We start from the raw sequence: 20,647 nt of genomic DNA on the forward strand, positions 1-20,647 counted from the left end.
ATCCAGCCCATGGATCAGCTGTTTGACACCCCTGCCTTAAAGGATGAAAGCTACTGTATGGACTAATCACGAGGACCTGGCTCACATCCTATTTGACTGTTGTTTGTATAAGAGGGTGAGAGACAGGTATCTTGGTCTATATACCAAACGAATGACCCATTGGGATCCCCATATTAAAATAACTTACCTTATGTCCGGCCAGAACTTGAAAAGAACATTCAACGTAGCACAGTATTTAAACAAAATGATCCAGTTAAGATCTGCATATGTGGGACTGATTGGGGTAGATTGTAAGGGCGACTCCGAAATATAATGTTACCATATTTTATCTATATCTTAAATTTGTATTTTATTACTATTTTAACTTAAATTGTATTTTAATTCCATTTTAAATTGTATTTTATCAAATTCCATTTTGGATTGTTTTTATCTAGTTTCGGTGACGGTTTGTTGCTGGAACTTTGTACTTTGATATGGCCCAAGGGCTAATCAATAAAGTTGTTGGTTTAGGACTAATCACAGGTGGTATGCAAAAGAACAAAACAATGTCCTTACTAACTTTTGGAAGTTTACGTAGCAACCAAAAGACCTAGTTGCCCCAAAATATATAAACCCTAAAACTAGTTGATCAAAGGATCAACTTCTATATAAGGGTGGAATTTCAGAAATGTCTTGCCTTCCTAGAATGAACTCTTATCAGAATACCTTATTACTGTCGGGGTGATCTCTGCACAGAAGAATACACTGAGGCTTCCAACTGCGTGCGATGAAAACATCCCCACGATGGAAAATGCAATGGAGAATTTGTCCTTTACGGTGTCACTCATACCTGTTGAGACACATGAGAATATGTCATTTGAATTCGGCTTTCAAGGACCCACAGCTCCCTGTTTCAAAGTGCCCCTCTACCGACTACAACTGTTGGCTCTTGCTGTACTCATTTAGGGGAGTGTGATGAAGAGGAAGTGTAAGGCAACATGAGGGCCATTATGCACTTTCTTTTTGCCTTTGTGAATTAGAGATATCTGCCCAAGGGGAGAAGAAGAAGAAAAAAAAACTTAGAATGTATCTGACAGTGATGGGATATGTAATATATTTATTTGAGTTAAAATGACAAGCTGTAAGAATGCTTTTTTAAAAAATTGTTGACTGAATCTCATCTGAGGGAGGGGATTTGGTGCCTTTGAATCAGTGTTGACCGCTGATGACTGCCTGGACTAATTGAGCCTTGGTGGAGCAGTGGGCTAATGCCTCCTTAAGTAACACCAGCTGCCTGCAATTAGTGCAGGTTCGAGTCCCACCAGGCTCAAGGTTGACTCAGCCTTCCATCCTTCCGAGGTAGGTAAAATGAGGACCCAGATTGTTGGGGGCAATTAAGCTGACTTTGTAATAATGCCGCTTGGGGTGTGTGTGAAAGCCCTAATAAGCAGGCATATACATAGAATGAAGGCTACTGCTAAGCTTGTGAGCCACCCTGAGTCTTCGGAGAAGGGCGGGATATAAATGGAATAAAAATAAAAATAAATAAATAAATAAATAAATAATTCCTGCAGTTTTCTCGGCAAGGTTTTGGAAGTGGCTTGCCATTGTCTTCTTCCCAGGGCTGAGAAGGTATGACTGATCCAAGGTCACCCAGCTGGCTTTGTGGCTAAGGTGGGACTAGAACTCACAGTGTCCTGGTTTCTAGACCAGCACCTTAACCGTGACACCAAACTAACTCTCTTATCTCTCATCTGAAGTATGGAGAGATAAACCTGCTTTTTACCACGCATGGCACTGAAAATAAAAATGACCTCCCATTCTCATGAATATAATTAATCTAAAGAGAAAAAAAACACAACATAGTTACAGATGCAGGTGAAATATGCCTTTGGGCTCAAGAAATAGATACTTCTATGCCATTAAAATCAAGGCTGTGCAAATTCAGGAGGTGAGGCTGCCCAAGGATGTGCTCCAAAAAAGAGACTCAGCCAGGGAAAGTCTAAACTTGATTCAATTAAATTTACATTTGATTAAAATTACATGTTAATATTACAGATGTTGTTATAGTTAGTTAGTTGTTTCCCATATGTTTGATGTTTCCCCCCATTTTGTTGCATGGAATGTTGTGAGAGCATGGGGGGGGGGATGCCTTGACCAAAAGATTTCTGCCTGTTCACCTGATTTAAAAGCATGCTTTTTGGGGAAGTTAAAACACAATAACAATTAATATTAAATGGAACCAATGGACAAAAGCTATGCTGAAATAAGGGGGAGATATAGGTGAAATAGGATTTCTTCAAAGCTGACTAACAGTGCTTAAAATGGTTGAAATGTATAAGAAGATTCATTAACATTAAATAAATCACATTATAAAACTGATTTGGAAACTGTACCTGATTCTGGAAGTTGACTGTATTTTCCTATCACTGGATTCCGAACAATAAGAAGATTAAAACATGGGAAACAGAAAAAGATATAAGAACATATGAAGAAAAACACTCATCCAATAACAGTTGTTTTAAAAAGTTAGTGTAGAATTCCTCCTCTAATTACCCCAGCACATTTGTTGGTCAATGATTTGATAAAGTGGAAATATATCCTATTCCCAGGTGGCCTGGTCTGCCGTTTAATCTCCAATTCCTGATAAAAAGATAGAATTCTAATGAGATGATAACAGTGAACTGCATAATGGTGAAGGATTCCAGGCCTAGAATGAATGCAAAGGCTTTTATGTTGATAAGCTTTTATATCGATAATGTAGGGAAAATAGAGAGAGAAAACCAGACAGAAACAGATTCAGTATTAAAAAGCAAAAGCTCTTGAGAATTTTAGGCAAGTTTTGCTGGAAGAGAACTCCCACAAAATCCTGTTATTGTAAATCTTAGGACTCAACCTTTTGTGAATGCCTTCAGGTGGAAACTGATTGTTACTTCTTTTCCTGTTTCTCAAGACATCTTTGGGTTATTTCAATGTTATTTTATGCAACACTATGTATATTATATACAGATATGTAACGTATACAGATATATTACATTACACATCGCTATGTAATATAACCAGATATAAAATTTCACAGAGCTGCTTTGCTGTTATTTGCATTTATATGAAGATAACATTTCCTTGGGGTTAAGCTTGACCTGTGTCTCCCTACATGGATAATATCCCTGCATTTGAAAAACAGAATGGAAGTTATTTGTTACTGTCTTCTTCCAAAGAAGTGTTTCCCAGTCTATCCTAGAAACTGGAACTCTTTAATGTTCTTCCTTCTTCCTTCCATGTATGAAATGTCCACAATCCTGCTTAGATTCTGAATCCGTAAAAATCATCCATATCCATCTGATAAGAGCTGTATGTGGTATCCTCAAAATTTGATGTAAGCATGAATCGTATGGAGCTTCTGTTAGGATATGCCTTCCAAAAGTCTGATGACCTATTTCATTATATCTGTCATCCACAGAATCACCTGATCAAAACAATCTCCGAGGCATTACTAAAAAAAAAACCACAAGGCCAACATTAATTTAGGCTTTGAAAAGAGAAATGGTATTGGACTAAAAGTAGAGATTAAAGGTGAATCTGGGTCACTATGATCTGCTAATGGTTAGTTATAGATGAGGATTTTGTGGGAATCTCACAATCTCAGCATCTGCTCGTCAGCCAAATTCAAATGAACACAAAAGTAGTTGAGATGTCTTCTATTGAAAGTAGCATAACGTCTTAAGTCCCAGAATAGATCTGGCAGAGATGGAAATGTGTCATCAGCGAATATTGTCTTTCTCCCCAACCTCTGAATGTATCCAGACTAGACACAGGCTATGCTAGAAAATGAATCTTGCAGAGATGCAAGATTTGGCTATATGTGATGCCATCTGAAGTGTGCAATTGAACTACAAAAAATGACAACCTTGAATAAAAAAGTGATGGATATAACTAGCAGCTTGCATGACGTAAAACCACAATTACAAGGGGGCGCAACTATCAGTTTATAATTTGTTCTTTCTCTCAGAAGGAAGCATTTGGAGGGTGTTAGTACACTGTATGAGCCTTCTAGCTAGTGGGGTGTCCGTATTTTGGCTTATAAGGTGGTATCCAGAGATCCTAGCCTGCATAGAGTAGTTTGCCATATCTAGGATAAAACTGGCATTTGTGGTACCCGGACCAAAATACCTAAACCAAATATACAAGTGTAGAGAAGCAATATTTGGTAATAGGCCTTTTATGTGAGGAATGAAAGGCTATCAAAAGAAGTAAAAATGGCTACATATTAGAATGTGCTTCTGCTTCATATATGTGAGAATAGGATAAGGTAAAGGTAAAGGTTCCCCCGCACATGCATGCTAGTTGTTTCCGACTCTAGGGGCCGGTGCTCATCTCCGTTTCAAAGCCAAAGAGCCAGCGCTTGTCCGAGGACGTCTCCGTGGTCATGTGGCCGGCATGACTAGATGCCAAAGGTGCACGGAATGCTGTTACCTTCCCACCGTAGTGGTCCCTATTTTTCTACTTGCATTTTTATGTGCTTTCGAACTGCTAGGTTGGCAGAAGCTGGGATGAGTAGCAGGCGCTCACTCTGCTACGCGGCACTCGGGATTCGACCCGCCAAACTGCCGACCTTCTGATCAAGAAGCTCAGCGTCCTAACCCACTGAGCCACTGCGTCCCGAGAATAGGATAGGGCAAGGGAAACACAATGTAAATTGAATGCAGTAGAAATAGGGTTCTTAGTGTGCATGCGAAAGAAGAAGAGATTGGGTCTGGATTGAGTGGGTGGTGACTGAATGCGGATTGAATGCAAAACTGAATGAGCAGTGTGACAAATGTATATTGGCGGTTTGGTCATGCAGAGAATGCAAAACAAATCCCAAAACAAATATATGAAGAGGGAATGGATTGAGAGGAAAATGAAATCAAAGAAAGTCATGCTTGGACAGAGTTCAGAAAATCCTGAAAATTTCTCAGGAGCAAAAGGTAATGTATAAAGAAGTGAATGGATATGGTAGAAGTGAGGAATGTTTGCAAAGATAGAAAGATATGGAAGAATGTAGGGAATGATGTTGACGTACAATAATATAACTATGCTTCCCTTTCTTTTCATTTGTCACATACTTTTAATGTAAGTTGTTCAATGTTTCATACTGTTTTTCTGAGCTTTGCATAATGATGCTTTCCCCCAAAGGGTAAGATATATATGAAAGGCTCTGTAATTGAAAATGAGTTTGCATAGGAAGCAAATGGAGAAACCAGAACGATTAAAAAGGTCTGCTTTGTTTTGTCACAGTGAGATCCAGTCTGTTTATTCACACTCCAAGTTCTTAGAATTTTCTGCCTTTAATTATAAAATTTTATAATTATAAAATCTAATGCTGGTGACAGTACGACTCAATTGTAGCATATGGATAACCCTCAGAAATATAAGATGAAGGAAGTCTCCTTTGGAAGAGACTTGATACAGGTAATCCTTGTTTAGCCGCCACATTGGAGCTGGCAACCTGGTTGTTAGGTGAAGCGGTTGCTAAGTGAAATCGTAACTGTGCTTATGATGCTGCTTCTGTTTTCCTTTGCTTTACTGACCTGCAGAGGTTGTAAATGCTAGATTGTTCATTAAGTCACTTTTCCATCCCTGGCATAACTGCAACTGGTCACTGAATGAGGTAGTTATTAAAAGAGGATTACCTGAAGTGGAAGTTATAAAGCAAAACAGCAAGGATGACCTAAGACTGTATTGTGCCTGAGGCATACCGCCAAATAAAGTAGCCCGTTAGATGCAAGGCATTCTTTACTTCAGCACATAAGCAATGATGGGCTAGCATCCTCCATGTAACTGATAGCTAACAATAACTTACTTAAAGTGTGCAAATAAAACTGCATAACACACAGTATTTCTAACATTTTGCTACTGCTTCACCCACTCCTTTCTTCAGCATTTGTCAACAGAGCAAGCTGCTTCATTTTGCTTAATGACAGAGCCCTCTGTATCAGGGGTCTTCAAACTTGGCCCTTTTATGACTTGTGGACTTCAACTCCCAGAATTCTAGGAGTTAAGAGTCCACAAGTCAAAAAAGGGCCAAGTCTGAAGACCCCTGCTCTATACCCTTGCTAGAACGTTAAATTGGGAAGATGGGCAATCAACTGCAATCAAGAAGACAAGGTAATATAGAGAGACTATATTAAGCTTTGTAAAAAGAAAGGTCTAAAGAAATGTACAAATTTGCATTGTTCCTTCTCCCCCCCCTTTTTTATTCATAATTAGGGCTTGTGATGGTTCTCTTATCTTTCTACATACAGACTAAGGGTAGTAATCAACCTGAAACCCTGAGGTAATCTGAAAGTCAGGGCCCAGTGAATCCGAACTAGTTGGATGCTGACACTCACAGTTGAGAAGGCCCAGTTGTAAAAGAGAAGCCAGAGCAGTGAGGATCATGAAGAGCAGGAGACCCCCTCTTCTTCCAAGAAAACCAACCACTGGGCACATAGCCAGGCAGGACACCAGAGTGATACTGGCCATGGTGTAATAATCTGCATAAAAATTGCTGGTGAAGGACATCTTATCTTCATGACCCATCATACTCTTTGCAAAGCAGTGATGTATTCCATATCCAGTCAGCCTGTGAGAGACAACATGTGACAAATAAGAGGAACCATTCCTTTATAACCACACAGCAAATGATTACTAGAACTATCAGGCTGGACTTAGCTCAATCCCAAAGAAATAGGTTTCTCGAGGAAAATGGGACCCTGAATGAAGTAGTTCTCCCATTTGCTTGGGATGCCAGGACCTAATTTATCTTTACCAAACCAGAATTATTCTAGAAACATCTAGGAGAGCTTGTGGACCTCTACATGCCAAGACTTAATACGCAAGCAACAGTGCCATGCAATTCAAACCACCTACGCGAGAAGTCTCTCTCCTGTGGAAGAAGACAGTTGCAATATCCAAGCAACTTGCTACAAGAAAACTACATAAACTTGGCTCCCAAAGATTTGCTTAGATCACAGGTCGGCAACCTGCGGCTCCGGAGCCGCATGCGGCTCTTTGAGCCGTCTCTTGCAGCTCCCAGCCGCCCGGTGCGCGCGCACCTCTTCCAACGGGCAGTGGTGCGCGCGCACCTCTCCAAATGGAGAGTAGCACCGCCCGTTTGGAGAGGTGCACGCGCACCTCCCCGAATGGGCGGAGGTGCGCGCGCACCTCCCCAAACCTTTGGAGAGGTGCGCGCGTACCTCCGCGCGAATGGGCAGCGGTGCCGCTCTTTGAGGAAGCTGCCGCGGCCCGTCTGTGAAGCTGCCGAAAGCGGCAGCTTAGCAGACGGGCCGCGGCAGCTTCCGCAAAGAGCGGCGCCCCTGCCCATTCCGAGAGGTGCGCGCGCACCTCTCCGAATGACCGGAGGTGCGCGCGTACCTCCGCGCGAACGGGCAGCGGTGCCGCTCTTTCAGGAAGCTGCCGCTTTCGGCAGCTTCCTCAAAGAGCGGCGCCGCTGCCCCTTCGCACGGAGGTACACGCGCACCTCCCCAAAGGTTTGGGGAGGTGCGCGCGCAACTCCGGTCGTTCGGAGAGGTGCGCGCGCACCTCTCGGAATGGGCAGGGGCGCCGCTCTTTGAGGAAGCTGCCACGGCCCGTCTGCAAAGCTGCCGAAAGCGGCAGCTTTGCAGACGGGCCGTCGCCATCGGGCAACCGGGAACCGGTTCCATCTCATTTTTTAAAAAATGGCAGCCGCGTGCGTCCGCGCATGCGCAAAAAACCTTTTTGCGCATGCGCGTGCATGGACACACGCACGCGGCTCCCTCTTTTTTTAATTTGTGATGGAACCGGTTCCCAGTGGCTCTTTTTCTTTTTTAGGTTGCCGACCCCTGGCTTAGATTCATGACTGAACAATACTTCTGCTCAATATATCTGTACTGAGCAGAATTATTGTTCCATCGTAAATCTAAGCAAATCTTGGCATGGAGCAGCAGCAATTTGCAATTAGTAGTACCTGGTAGGAATCTTTTTTTTTAATCTTTAGTGTCTGATATCTGCTGGTATTAAATATCCAAAGCTGTGAAAACCCATATTAAAATATAAAGATTCTAAAACATGCTTATGTTATGCAGATAAAATGAGCTGCATTGTTTGCATAATCTACTGAACTCCTCTTTAGCTAGGGAAAGAGCAAGGAACAGTGCAGAACAAAAAAAAATCACATCCTTGTCCATAAGAAATGAGCTACTTTTTTCAGCATTATTTCACCAATCATGGACCAAATCTTGGAAGCCAATGTTCACAACCAAGAGGGACTATAAACTTGCTTTTAATTATTTTTTTTAAAAGCATGGTTTTAAATAATGAATTCTCCCTTCAATACTAAAAGACATTTTTCTACTCTAGTAAAGAACTGTAGAATCTAAAGGCTAACATGAAGTCATATACCATTAGATGGTGCACAATCTTATTTCATTTCATACTAAAATATGAATACTGAAAAGCTATCTTGCCATGAGCTTCAGTTTGTCTTTCCCACAGTGAACAATTTACATTAGATTAGGGCATCAGTTAACACAATCAAAAGAGCAACAAATATTTGGATAATTTATTTTTTGCTAAAGAATTGCTTGCTACAGGAGCCTGATAAATTAGCCGTCTCTACCCAGTACAAGTAGTCCTTGACATACGATCAAAACTGAGCCCAAAATTTCTGTTGCTAAGTGAAACAGTTGTTAAGTGACTTTTGTCCCATTTTACAATCTTTTTTGCCACATTTGTTAACTGAATCACTGCAGTGGTTAAATTAGTAACATGACTGTTAAGTGAATCTGGCTTCCCCATTGTTTTAGCTTGTCAAAGGGATCACGTGACTCCGCAACCATCATACATATAAGTCAGTTGCCAAGCGTCTGAATTTTGATCACACAACCATGAGGGATGCTGCAACAGTCGCTAAGTATGAACAATGGTCATAAATCATCAATCAATTTTTCAATGTCTTTGTAACTTTGAACAGTCATTAAATGAATTGTTGTAAGTCGAGGACTACCCGTGTAGATGATGAACTCATCATAGTGGGTTGATATCTCCATAACAATCCCTGGTTTGTTCAGCAATCAACAACAGGCAGTTGGATGTTTGAAAAAAGACTCTGTGATTTGAGGTACCACTGAGCGATATGAGAACTACATCGGGCATGTTGGTAGAACACGTAATGCTGCAGCCACCAAATTATGAACATGCGTATGCAATCGTTCAATATGGCTTATAAAGAACTTTTATCATGCTCTCTATTTAGATATGTAGATGCCTTACATAAAAATATTATGCCAGGGGGCAACTTGTCTCCCAAATCAATGTGCCAACCCAAAGGCAACCTGCCAACCCCGTTTCTTCAGTTGTTGTTTGTTGTTACAGTTATTCAGAGTGATATTGTTAAGGGGGAAAAAATCATGCAATAAACTAATCAGTTCAATTTGAGGGGGGCATCCGCTTAGATACTTTCAGTTGTCGAAGAAGCATCTACATCTACAAATTGTTTTAGCTGATTTTTCTGCTCCTTCGTCAGATGGTCATATTTTTCAGTGAGATTTCAGTGAACTTTGCAGCAAAGACTATGGGACCTTAAATACTGCTAATGGTGTCACCGAAAAAGTTTCAAGATGAAACTTGCAAACAAATAAGCACACAAACATTCGTATAAGCAGGATGGAAGGCAGAGTAATTTTGTGACTGCTATTGTTAAACAGCTGAAATGAGAGATCTTTGCCAATTTCCTCTAAATTATCCAGAGAGTTTATCAGTCATAGTTCCATGTATATCTCTGGCCAGCTTTTCTTACTCTTTGACTCATCTCAGCTGGACTCATAGGAAAAGCAAGGCAGGAAAAGCCGCTCTAATGGAATGGATGGCAAAACACAAAGCAGTTAAAACCAATTCTTCTGTTGCAAACTGCCTCTTGACAGTGGTAAGAGTAGCAATGCTGGTATATAATATACATGCACTTCTTGGTTTCCTTGCAGCGAGAATGAAGGCAGATTTTTTACAATATCATTATTCACTTAAAAAACTCTAACATCCAAGCTACAGGGGTTGCTGATGCTAATAGATAACATTTCCCTATTTTCCTCGCCTATGGAGACTCTCTTGATAATCCTTCTGGGAGGCATGTCCATACTTACGAATTGATGCAGAGCACAACAATGTTTTTCCACAGGTTCCTTGTTCCCACCACTTTAACAATGCAGACTTTTTTTGGTCTCCTGGCAAGCTCTTTCTCTAGTTCTGAAACAAAAGCAACGTTTCATTATTTAAAAGGTAGGCATTTGGGAAAGAGGCAGATCAGCCCGGTGGAAAGAAGCAAGTTCTAATTAAAGCTCTCTGGCTCTTTTTTTTTCAAGGTCCTGTTAGACAGTGAATTGTGTTTAAACCTTACACACCATGGTTTCTGAAGTTTGGGAACCGTGCAACAGAAAAAAGGAAAGTAATATACCTCCCCTAATCTTGATCTCATTTCTGAATTAATAATTAATTGAACCTATTCCCCCTTTCTTTCCAAGCTATCAAAGCCTTGGAGAGTTTTATGATTAGATTAAGGAAGCGTAAATTTCAGGATTACGTTGTGATTTCTACAACTGCAGCTGGCAGAAGATAAAATTAAAGAATTCTTAACCCAGGTATTTGGTCTGATTACCAGAAAAGAACAAAACGTGCATGCTCACAAAAATCTTACTCCTGATTTCTTATTTCAGCTTGGTATAGTTTTGGCAGTGTAGAATCTATTTGTTATTCCCTTCTGCCCATTCTTGGATTAAATGTTCTATCCTGTCTTCAGAGAGTTGTTAATGCTGCTAAAAATGAATGAAGCCACAAAAATGTTTTGAAATGGACAGAGATTTGGAACTAAGGCAGGCTTATAAAGACAGTCAATTACCTCACTGTCTTTGGCAAATTAGAAATGCCAGCAGGCAGATGGATTTTCTTTTCTTTTTTTAGGTATTTGTTACTCATCTGAAGATGAGAACTGTTGGACTACTGAAATTTTCTGAGGTTTAGCATATATTCTAAATTTTACATGCAAGGCTCTGTTCCTAGACACTATATAGTCACTGTGTCGAACTACCTGATACTAATATGTCCATTCAAGTTGGAATTCATATTCATTGAATACAGGAAGAATAACTGAACAACACAATACACTTGAGACTGCTTTCTGGGGGCGGTGTGTGTGTGTGAAAAAGCTATGTAGGGAAGTTATTTGGATCTACGTAGTGGGAGTTGATCATTCCTTCCCCTGTCTCCTTTCACAATCAAGAATACAAAGAGACTCAACTTCCATACCAGGAAGCAGCAATAACAATAATAGCACTTAGACTTATATACCGCTTCACAGTGCTTTTCAGCTCTTTCTAAGAGGTTTACAGAGTCAGTTTATTGCCCCCAACAATCTGGGTTCTCATTTTACTGATCTTGGAAGGATGGAAGGCTGAGTCACGCTTGAGCTGGTGAGAATCAAACTGCTGGCAGTCAGCAGAATTAACCTGCAATACTTCATTCTAACCACTGTTCCACCATGGCTCTTGTCTCCAAAGTATAGATAAATAACCATCTGAATTACCACAGGAACCATAAAAGTACTAACAGACAATTAGATTTCAGTGTCCACTGAAGCCATGTACTGAAAAAAATAGAAGAAGAGGGAGGTAAAACCTCCTTGATATTGTATATTTTGAAATAGGATTTCTTCCATTTATTATTCTAGTACACTTTTTCCATAGCTAATTCATTTTGCTTAGTTCTAACTGAAAAATTTCACATCTTTTCCATTTTATTGTTAGTCTGATCCTATACAGAAAAATGGTTGTCCCTTTAATTTTTTTTTAAAACATCAGCCTTAAGAAAACTTTTGCATAGCTTAAAAACATCAAAACCAAGCCATAAACACAAATGAAATAAAGATAATTGCTTTGGCATGTCCACAGATTTATTTCCCCATTCCTTTGAATCTTATTAATCTTTGTAAAGATCAGTGTCTCTCAAATTCTTCTGAGAAGCATCTCACAAGCACAGGAAATCTCATATAACATGAAGAAAAGACCAGAAGAGAGAGAAAAATATTTTTAATTCATCTTCTTGTAAATGTTACTGACTTTCTTAATATACTGTAGCACAGATAAGGCTGAGTGAACAAAATAATCAGACAGAAGGCCATTGCAGAACTGGTTATTCTTGGTTTTTGTTTTTTGTTTTTTAAAAAAACCTATCTTTGTGGATATATACCCTGGAAAAAACTGAAATACCTGTTAGGTTACATATTGGTTTTCAGTGTGACAATCCTTCACAGAAGCTTTTGTGTAAAGGAACAGGGATCTATAACTTTATTTTCGGAGGTGTTTGACACTGATCATTTTCTGATTAGGCTTATCAAGGGGATTGCTGGCAAAAACATTATGGAGAGCAAGTTTGGTCTAGTGCAGGGGTAGGCAACCTCGGCTCTTTTATGACTCATGGAATTCTGGGAGTTGAAGTCCATGAGTCATAAAAGAGCCGAGGTTGCCTACCCCTGGTCTAGTGGTTAAGTTACCCACACTAGAAAGCAAGAGATTGTGAGTTCAAGACCTGCCTTGGCCATGAAAGCCAGCTGGGTCTTTGGCCAGTCCTTTTCTCTCAGCCCAACTCACCTAACAGGGTTGATGTTGAGGGGAAAACAAGAGGAGGAAGGTGTGTTGAATATGTTCACTGCCTTGAGTTATTTGTAAAAAAAAATAAAAATAAAGGCAGGATATCAAACAAACAAACATGGCAAAATCCATCATCTCATAAATGCACAAACAACATAATGACTTCTTCAAAAAGGTACCTGCATCCCTTTCGTATATATTCAGCAGCAAGCTTTTCTGAAAATTACCTTTTTATTTATATGTCCATAACATAAAGGATAGATTGCCAGTTCTGGTTCTTGTTCAACACATGAATAAGCCAGCACTCTAAAATCTAGCTGGCAAGAAGTTCTATAATACCTCCGTCACAATAAACCATAAAACATGATCCGCAACTTTGCCTAGATCACACCATTGTAATGCAATAACAACTTGGGAACCACATTAAAGGGAGATCCCAGCCAATGATAAAAGAAATGTAGCCAGAAATTGCTTAAATTAGAACCTTTTCCATGCCATCTCTTGTATGTTTGAAGTATATCTGAAATTAGGCAATTTACTCTCAGAGGTCACACTGTTGCTGTTTTAAGGCTAAATCTATTATTGCATAATTAGACATCTACACACAAAAAAGGAACTTCTCTGATCTCTTCCCTGCTTTTCCCTCTGTGCATTTTTAGATCTGCTCCGGGCAGTGCTCCTAAACCTTTAGAGAGGATTCAGGAGTGAGGGGAAGATGGAGAACGTGAACGGCCCATCGTGCCCATTCTGTTGCCAAAGTAATACAATTTTCATTGTGTTCCCCCTCAAATGCAGGGAGTCCTTGACCTACAACAGTTCAGTTAGCGACTGTTCAAAGTTAATTCAAATGCATTGAAAAAGTGACTTATGACCATTTTTCACACTTACAATCATTGCAGCATCCCCCTGGTCATCGGATTAAAATTTGGATGCTTGGGAAACTGTCTCACATTTATGACTGTTGCAGTGTCCCCGGGGTCACGTGATCAGCTTTTGCGACCTTCTCACAAGCAAGGTCAATGGGGAAGTCAGATTCACTTAACAACCACGATACTAATTTAACACGTGCGGTGATTCATTTATCAACTGTGGCAAGAAAGGTTATAAAATGGGACAAAATTAACTTAACAAATGTTTCATTTGGCAACAGAATTTTTTTGGGCTCAATTGTGGTCATACATTGAGGACTAGCTGTACTACTTTGTGCCTGAGAGCTATGCCAGGAGATCAGCAGTCTGACATGAAATAACCACTCTTAAGTCTTCAAACTGAAGGCAAGACAGCTTTTCACACATAAAATTAGTGTGACACAAGAAAGATTCCACCATAGCTTTATCTCCAATATACAAAGAACAGTATCACATAACTGTATTTCCCACTGAATTCCCATTTCCACAAGTGTATTTTAAAATGGAAGTGCATTCAAATATTCGATTTATAGAACAATCTGTAGCTCATCTGCGAACTAATTGTATGAGTCTCTGCTTCTCCAAGTGTTAGTTGTATGGAACTTCTGTGTCTGGTAGCCTGCTCATACATTACCTCCAGCTTGGCTGCTTCCCACATCCCCCATCTGGCACTCCCTGACAGCGAAGCCATTAGAGCTCCAGGACGTGCTGTCCTTTTCTTTACTTCCTGACAGAGCTGTGGACAACCACCTGTGGCCTGTGAGAAGGAGCCAATCAAACAGGTAAAGGAAGAGTGGTTTGACTGACAATACCAGGCAACAGAAACAGCATTCCCTTAGTCTAAGTCACAGTCTACCAAAAGAACATTAGAAGCAGTGTATGTTTCCCTAAATAAACCATTTCCGTATAAAGGATTTTCTTTCCTAAGAGTTATGACTCTCCAATTCAGATCATCTATTGTCCTCAAAGCATAGAACATTCATGCCTGCGTAAACTAGGCTGACATCCAGGCAACTAAGCTCATTTACAAGCAGGGATCATCCTTATCTCCCTTCTGCAGAGTTTTACTATTTAATGACTAACAGAGTACCGTATTTTCTGGCGTATAAGACGACTTTTTAACCCATGAAAATCATCTCAAAAGTTGGGGGGGGTCGTCTTATACGCCCACTCATCTTATATCCCGGAAAATACGGTATGTGTATACACTGCACAGGTCTCTCAGAGTGTACTCGGGGAAAGAATTTTGCACCTTTTCTCACAAATAAAATAAAAATTGAAATCAAACATGTACCCAGTACACCTATTTTCCTTTTTCCAGGAAAAAAAATAAAGCACTGAATTTTGGCAGTTCAACCTGGGTTGTGCTTTAACAACCACACAAATGCAAACATAAACAATGATAAAACAGACCTGCATGGTCAGCATAGAAGGTACATCTAAGAAAAAGCTCATAGACAACCATCCAGGGGGCTGCAAAGCCATGGTCTGGATTTAACATAGCTAGTTATTTAAATTTTATCTATATTGCATCAACTTTCTTAAGCTATGTCTGCAATAACAAAGGCTAAGAAAAAAGTCTTATTGAAAATAGATCTAGCTCTACCAATAATTTGTATATCCAGAAAAATATGTTAAAAACTTATGAATTTTCATCTCTGGAGCAGTTCCAGCATTCAGATGTCAGATCATCTGGAACATCATAAATGTCACTTTGCTGCATAAAAAGGAGCATTATATACATGTAATAAATAAGGCGAACACAGGGATGCTCTAGGACAGAGGTGGGGAACTATGGCCCCTTTATGACTTGTGGACTTCAACTCCCAGAATTCTTGAGCCAGCCACTGTATCAGAGCACAGCCCAAATCATTCTACCACATTTTGGAGAATCCATTGTATATTTAGTTTTTATTCTAAAGCAGCCAATGGTAATGTGGCCAGTTGCTTTTACAAACATCCAGCTAGTCACTTGATTCACAAGCATCCTTCTCCCCAAAATCCAGTTCATGACAGCACCCAAAATATGAATCAAAGGGAACACAAGATTCAAATTACAATAGAGAACAAGACCATTTAAATAGCAAGTACTGTTCCATATTTCACAGCTTGGAACAAAATATCGTTGAGATATGCAAGATATTTGGTGGGGAGGAAACCAAAGTATGTATGATAGGAAGGTTTGTACAAGATGATGGTTATTCTATTGTAATTCTTGAATCTGCCATACATTTTTCAGTTTACATAATCAGAGACCAAGTAACTATCTGGGATAAATGAACATTATAGACAATGACTTCTAAAATTCTGCTGTGCAAAAAATGAACAAAATTACAATCTGCAGTTCTCCAAATATTTTGAGGTCAGCATTCCTTGGCCATCATTTTGAGCAAAGCACCTATTGCCACAAAATTATATTCCTAGTTTTGTTTGTTCTCCTGTCTTTCTGGCTTTCTAAGATATTTTTCCCCTAATGGTTGTCCTCTCATTTAGTATGCATTACTTTAATTAACTTAGGAAGAATGAGACATTTTCTGTAAAATCCATTGTGAAAATGTGCTTTCTTGACACATTTGTCCTTGAGAAACTAACGTACAGACAGGAAAACACTTAACATATGGACTTTTGAGATAGTTTAAAGAAGAAAAAGTATTGTGATAAGGACAAAAAGGAGAGAGAGAAGGGGGAAAACAAACACCAATTGTAATCGTACCAAGAGTGCAGAAACAGATGTGTCCTGTTTTCTAATGTTACCTAAACAAAGTTTGCAAGAGGTAAGATAGTGGTATGTCTCTGCTAATGTTGTGTGCAGTTTAAGCCTTTAGCCCTGTGAAGCTGTTGATTGTTCTGTCTTGGAATTAATGTACCCAGCTCATTTAGGTTATATTAAGCATTTCAGGTAGTCCTCAACTTACAACAGTTCATTAGGTAACCACTTGAAGTTACCGCATCATTGAAAAAAGCGACGTGTGATCGTTTCTCACGCTTACGATCATTGCAGCATCCCCATGGTCACATGATCAAAATTTGGACACTTGGCAGCTGACTCATATTTATGATGGCTGCAGTGTCCCAGGAGGTCACGTGACCACTTTTTGCGATTTTCTGACAAGCAAAGCCAGTGGGGAATCCAGATTTGCTTAACACCTGTGTTACTAATATAACTGCAGTGATTCACTTAACAACTCTGGCAAGAAAGGCTGTAAAATGGGGCGAAATTCACTTAACATCCATCTCGCTTACCAACAGAAATTTTGGACTCCGAAGACTACCTGTATTTCTATATTCCAAGATAATTAATGAAGGACTAAGTTACTAATGAAGTATTATTTACCCTGTATTCAGATACGGAACTTAATTGCTGGACCAATTTTTTTCTCCTCGTGAACCAAGTAATTATCTTCTCCATTTTGTTACTTAAATAACCTGAAGGAAAATTGCAGATGAGTCTGGTAGGAAATTCCCCTCTCCCCCCCAAAAAGCAAAGTTGAAATTTTTAACCTGCAATCTAGAAAACCATCCAGGTGCATTTTCAAGGTCCAGCACTCATAGCTTCCAACACTCACCAGGCATCACTCCTTTAATATCACACTCTGTGTTCCCCTTGTTCCTGTGAGTCAAATGAAGGATGAGCTTCCTTGCAGCTTCAAACTGTTGTGTGGCCATCAGCCACCGAAGAGATTCTGGGAAAATACTTCAAAGATGGAGAATGTGTTAGCGAAGGTTCTCAAAGTGTTGCCAGCTTTTTGTTTGTTTAGTTCAAGTTTTTAATGTCATCTTCCTTTTTCTGTCTCGATATATTTTGTTGTCTTTTTTAAATTGAACTATGATTAACAAATATTATCAATAGCTAAATTAACCTAAATCCAAGATGCATAAAGAAAAAAAGACACAAAAAAATACAAAAAAGAAATCTATTCAAAAGTGAGGACAATAAATGTACACACTTACCATATATTAAAGGACCGTGTTTCCCCCCAAATTTTTCAGGACACTCGTAATATAAGCCCCACCCCCAAAATAAGCCCCAGTTAAGACTGTCAGCCAGACAGAGACAGTTAGTACCGTATGTCACTGCGTTTTTTTTAAGTGTTTCTCATGCGTCAAATGAACCACGGTTCATCGCCCTCTGATAGGGAAGTATTAATTTATTTCCCTGACACCGTATTTCCCTGAAAATAAGACCTAACTGGAAAATAAGCTCTAATACGTCTTTTGGAGCAAAAATTAATATAAGACCCGGCCTTATTTGGGGGGAAACACAGTATTATCCTATTATGATCTATTGGTATTGAGGTAAACCATAAAAATCCATCCAGATTTGATAGAAACTTGGTTCTGCCTCTGATGTCTCATTATTTTAACTTTGCCTGTGATTTAAAGAGCCACAGGTTGGAGGAGAAATGGCAGGTGTCAAACTCAATCGCGTCACGTGATGTATCGTGATGTAGTGCAACATTTTTTGTCTTTGCAAAACCGGGGTTGGCATGGGCCGCGCGTGACACATCCAACCCACGGGCTGCCAGTTTGACACCCCTGCCTTACACTATTTCTCTGAGTTTCCATATAAAAAGTATCATGGAAATTTGGGATCAAACACCTCATTTCACTTGAAATGTTCTGTTGGGCTTCAAGCATTCACCTGTTACTAATGAACCACTTCTGAAAGTAAAGAATCACAGATACTTACAACCAGTAGAGTAACATCAGCAGAAATGGGCAGATGATCACAGCTTGGAGAATTTGCCAGTCTCTGCAGAGGGCAGCCAGCCCTGGCATCAGGAACTGTCCTGCCATTGCTACAAAGCTTGCTATCATTGTGATCATGAAACGGTGGTTAGGAGGGCAGAGCTCTATCCCTGAAAAATATAAAGGAACGTTTTGAGAGCCACCAAAAAGGAAGAAAAGAAAAAAAGATAAAAGTCTTTGCAACTGTCACTCTCAAGTACTTATAAAAATAACCGTACGTTCAAATAGGATAATTCCTATTTGAAATATTCCACACAACAAACTTTGCCTTAGGGCATAAAAGAAAACTGCAAAGTTAGCCAGCTGCTGTTCTGCACCTCTCTTGGAGTTACAGTCTGCATTTTACAAATTATTTGCATGAATAAGGTAAAGGTTCCCCTGCACATGCGTGCTAGTCGTTTCCGACTCTAGGGGCCGGTGCTCATCTCCGTTTCAAAGCCAAAGAGCCAGCGCTTGTCCGAGGACGTCTCCGTGGTCATGTGGCCGGCATGACTAGATGCCAAAGGCGCACGGAACGCTGTTACCTTCCCACCGTAGTGGTCCCTATTTTTCTACTTGCATTTTTAGGTGCTTTCGAACTGCTAGGTTGGCAGAAGCTGGGACAAGTAACAGGCGCTCACTCTGTTACGCGGCACTCGGGATTCGACCCGCCAGACCGCCGACCTTCTGACCGACAAGCTCAGCGTCCTAACCCACTGAGCCACCGCGTCCCTATTTGCATGAATATTGGTATAAAAAAGTAAAAGAAAGGGCTGCCCTAACATCCCCTGGCTGGACACTGTAAAAAAAATGACACTGAAATGACCCAAACTGGAGGCAGTGCGAGACAGAGGGGCATGGAGAATGCTAATCCATAGAGAAGCTGAGGGTTGGACAAGCCTTAATAGCTCAGGACAACATGTGTTAGTAATAGTTAGGGCTACATTCTACTGTATATTCTGTGAATCACATCAAAACCAGTTAGACTTGACTTAACCAAGACTCATCATTTTCAACCAAATTTGTCATAATCATCTCACTTGGCATAATCATCTCACTTGGATCCAGACTATTTTTACCACTGGGAAAAAAGTAACATCTTTTCTGGTGTTTGGTTTTTAATAGCCACCACAAATACTGAACATTCGTGTGGTAACCTAAGATACCTATTCCCATTTGAACATCCCAGATAATCATTAGTGGCCTGAATATTTGACGGTCAACAAGTATGTGCCATAGTTCACCAAATTAAAAGGCACCCACCATATTTAGAAAATAATTCTACTCTGTGTTTTGGAAATAAAGTTGAAGACATTATTGCTCTAGACCTTATCAGTCAGCCTGTATAAAAAAAATAACACTGGCTTCTACAAAACAATTGTTTCCAGTTCACAATATTGATAGTTCTTGCAAGCTCAACTGTTGTTCAGTTTGGCTATGCTGTACTTATTCTTCCCAAAAGTGGGGGGAAATCTACAAATATAATATATGCACAGTTGTTTCTGCTACCAGCAGGAAACAAAAAGAAAGAGCTGCATTTTCCATTTTGCTTATAATAAGATGCACGTAAATGATCTTGGATGGAAAAGATTGCTCACACATGTTGCAGTGCGAAGCAGCATAAAGGTTTGGATGGCATTCTTTGATTTTATTTTTCCCCTTCTTGATAAAAAAGAGAAAGAAATGCAAAAGGGAAAAAAATGAAATCAAAGAAAGCCAAACCAATCTCACACTGCTTTATAACAAAGACACAGCAGGGATGTAATAGTATTCAATAAATTACGGTATTCCAAATTAGTTTACGAATGAAGGCAAATACACGTGTCCCAGGATAATGTTGCAAGATTGAATCTGGGTTAATCACCCGGATCAGAGATTTACATTTCCGAGCTTTCGGACTTTTGCTGAATCCCATCTTCAGGGAACTTCTCTCTACTGGAATATGTGGTTTGGGCTATTCTGTAGATCATATTTATGTGGTGTCTTCCTACTGGTCAATTGATGTGTTGATGGCTGGCGATTGGCTGCTGTTTCCTTGTGTTTCCAAGCCCTCAGCTCCTAGATTATCAAGTACTTAGGAGCCGAGGGCTTGGCAGCATAAAGAAACAGCCAATCACCACTCATCACCACACCAATCAACCAATAGGAAGGCACCACATAAATATGACTCACAGAATAGCCCAAAGTACATATTCCAGTAGAGAGAAATTTCCTGAAGATGGGCTTCAGCATGAGACCGAAAGCTCAGAAGAGTAATCTCTGGTCCTGGTGACCGACCTAGATTCAATCTTGCAAATTAGTTTACGGTAATTTATAATCCATGAGGCAATAAAATTGGACTGCATTCACCAATATAATACCATACATCATGATAGGCTTCCTGAGATATAAAGG

At 39.9% G+C, this 20,647-nt stretch overlaps 1 protein-coding gene across 2 annotated transcripts in view; it reads right to left on the bottom strand.

Annotated features, from left to right (window-relative positions):
- Positions 1 to 20,647, bottom strand: part of SLC22A23 (solute carrier family 22 member 23) — a 101,369-nt gene that overhangs the window by 8,604 nt on the left and 72,118 nt on the right. Inside the window, exons 4-10 of one of the 2 annotated variants that reach the window (XM_083358391.1) lie at positions 18,216 to 18,384; positions 17,092 to 17,219; positions 14,160 to 14,282; positions 10,119 to 10,221; positions 6,351 to 6,583; positions 2,376 to 2,408; positions 706 to 829 (exon numbers count right to left, since the gene is read on the bottom strand). In XM_083358391.1, coding sequence (XP_083214517.1) covers positions 706 to 829; positions 2,376 to 2,408; positions 6,351 to 6,583; positions 10,119 to 10,221; positions 14,160 to 14,282; positions 17,092 to 17,219; positions 18,216 to 18,384 — 913 coding nt within the window. The remainder of the gene's footprint in view (positions 1 to 705; positions 830 to 2,375; positions 2,409 to 6,350; positions 6,584 to 10,118; positions 10,222 to 14,159; positions 14,283 to 17,091; positions 17,220 to 18,215; positions 18,385 to 20,647) is intronic. The other variant, XM_083358392.1, reaches the window with a different exon arrangement.

The sequence above is a fragment of the Vipera ursinii genome, assembly GCF_947247035.1.
Source record: "Vipera ursinii genome assembly, chromosome: 3".
Taxonomy (NCBI): Eukaryota; Metazoa; Chordata; class Lepidosauria; order Squamata; family Viperidae; genus Vipera; species Vipera ursinii.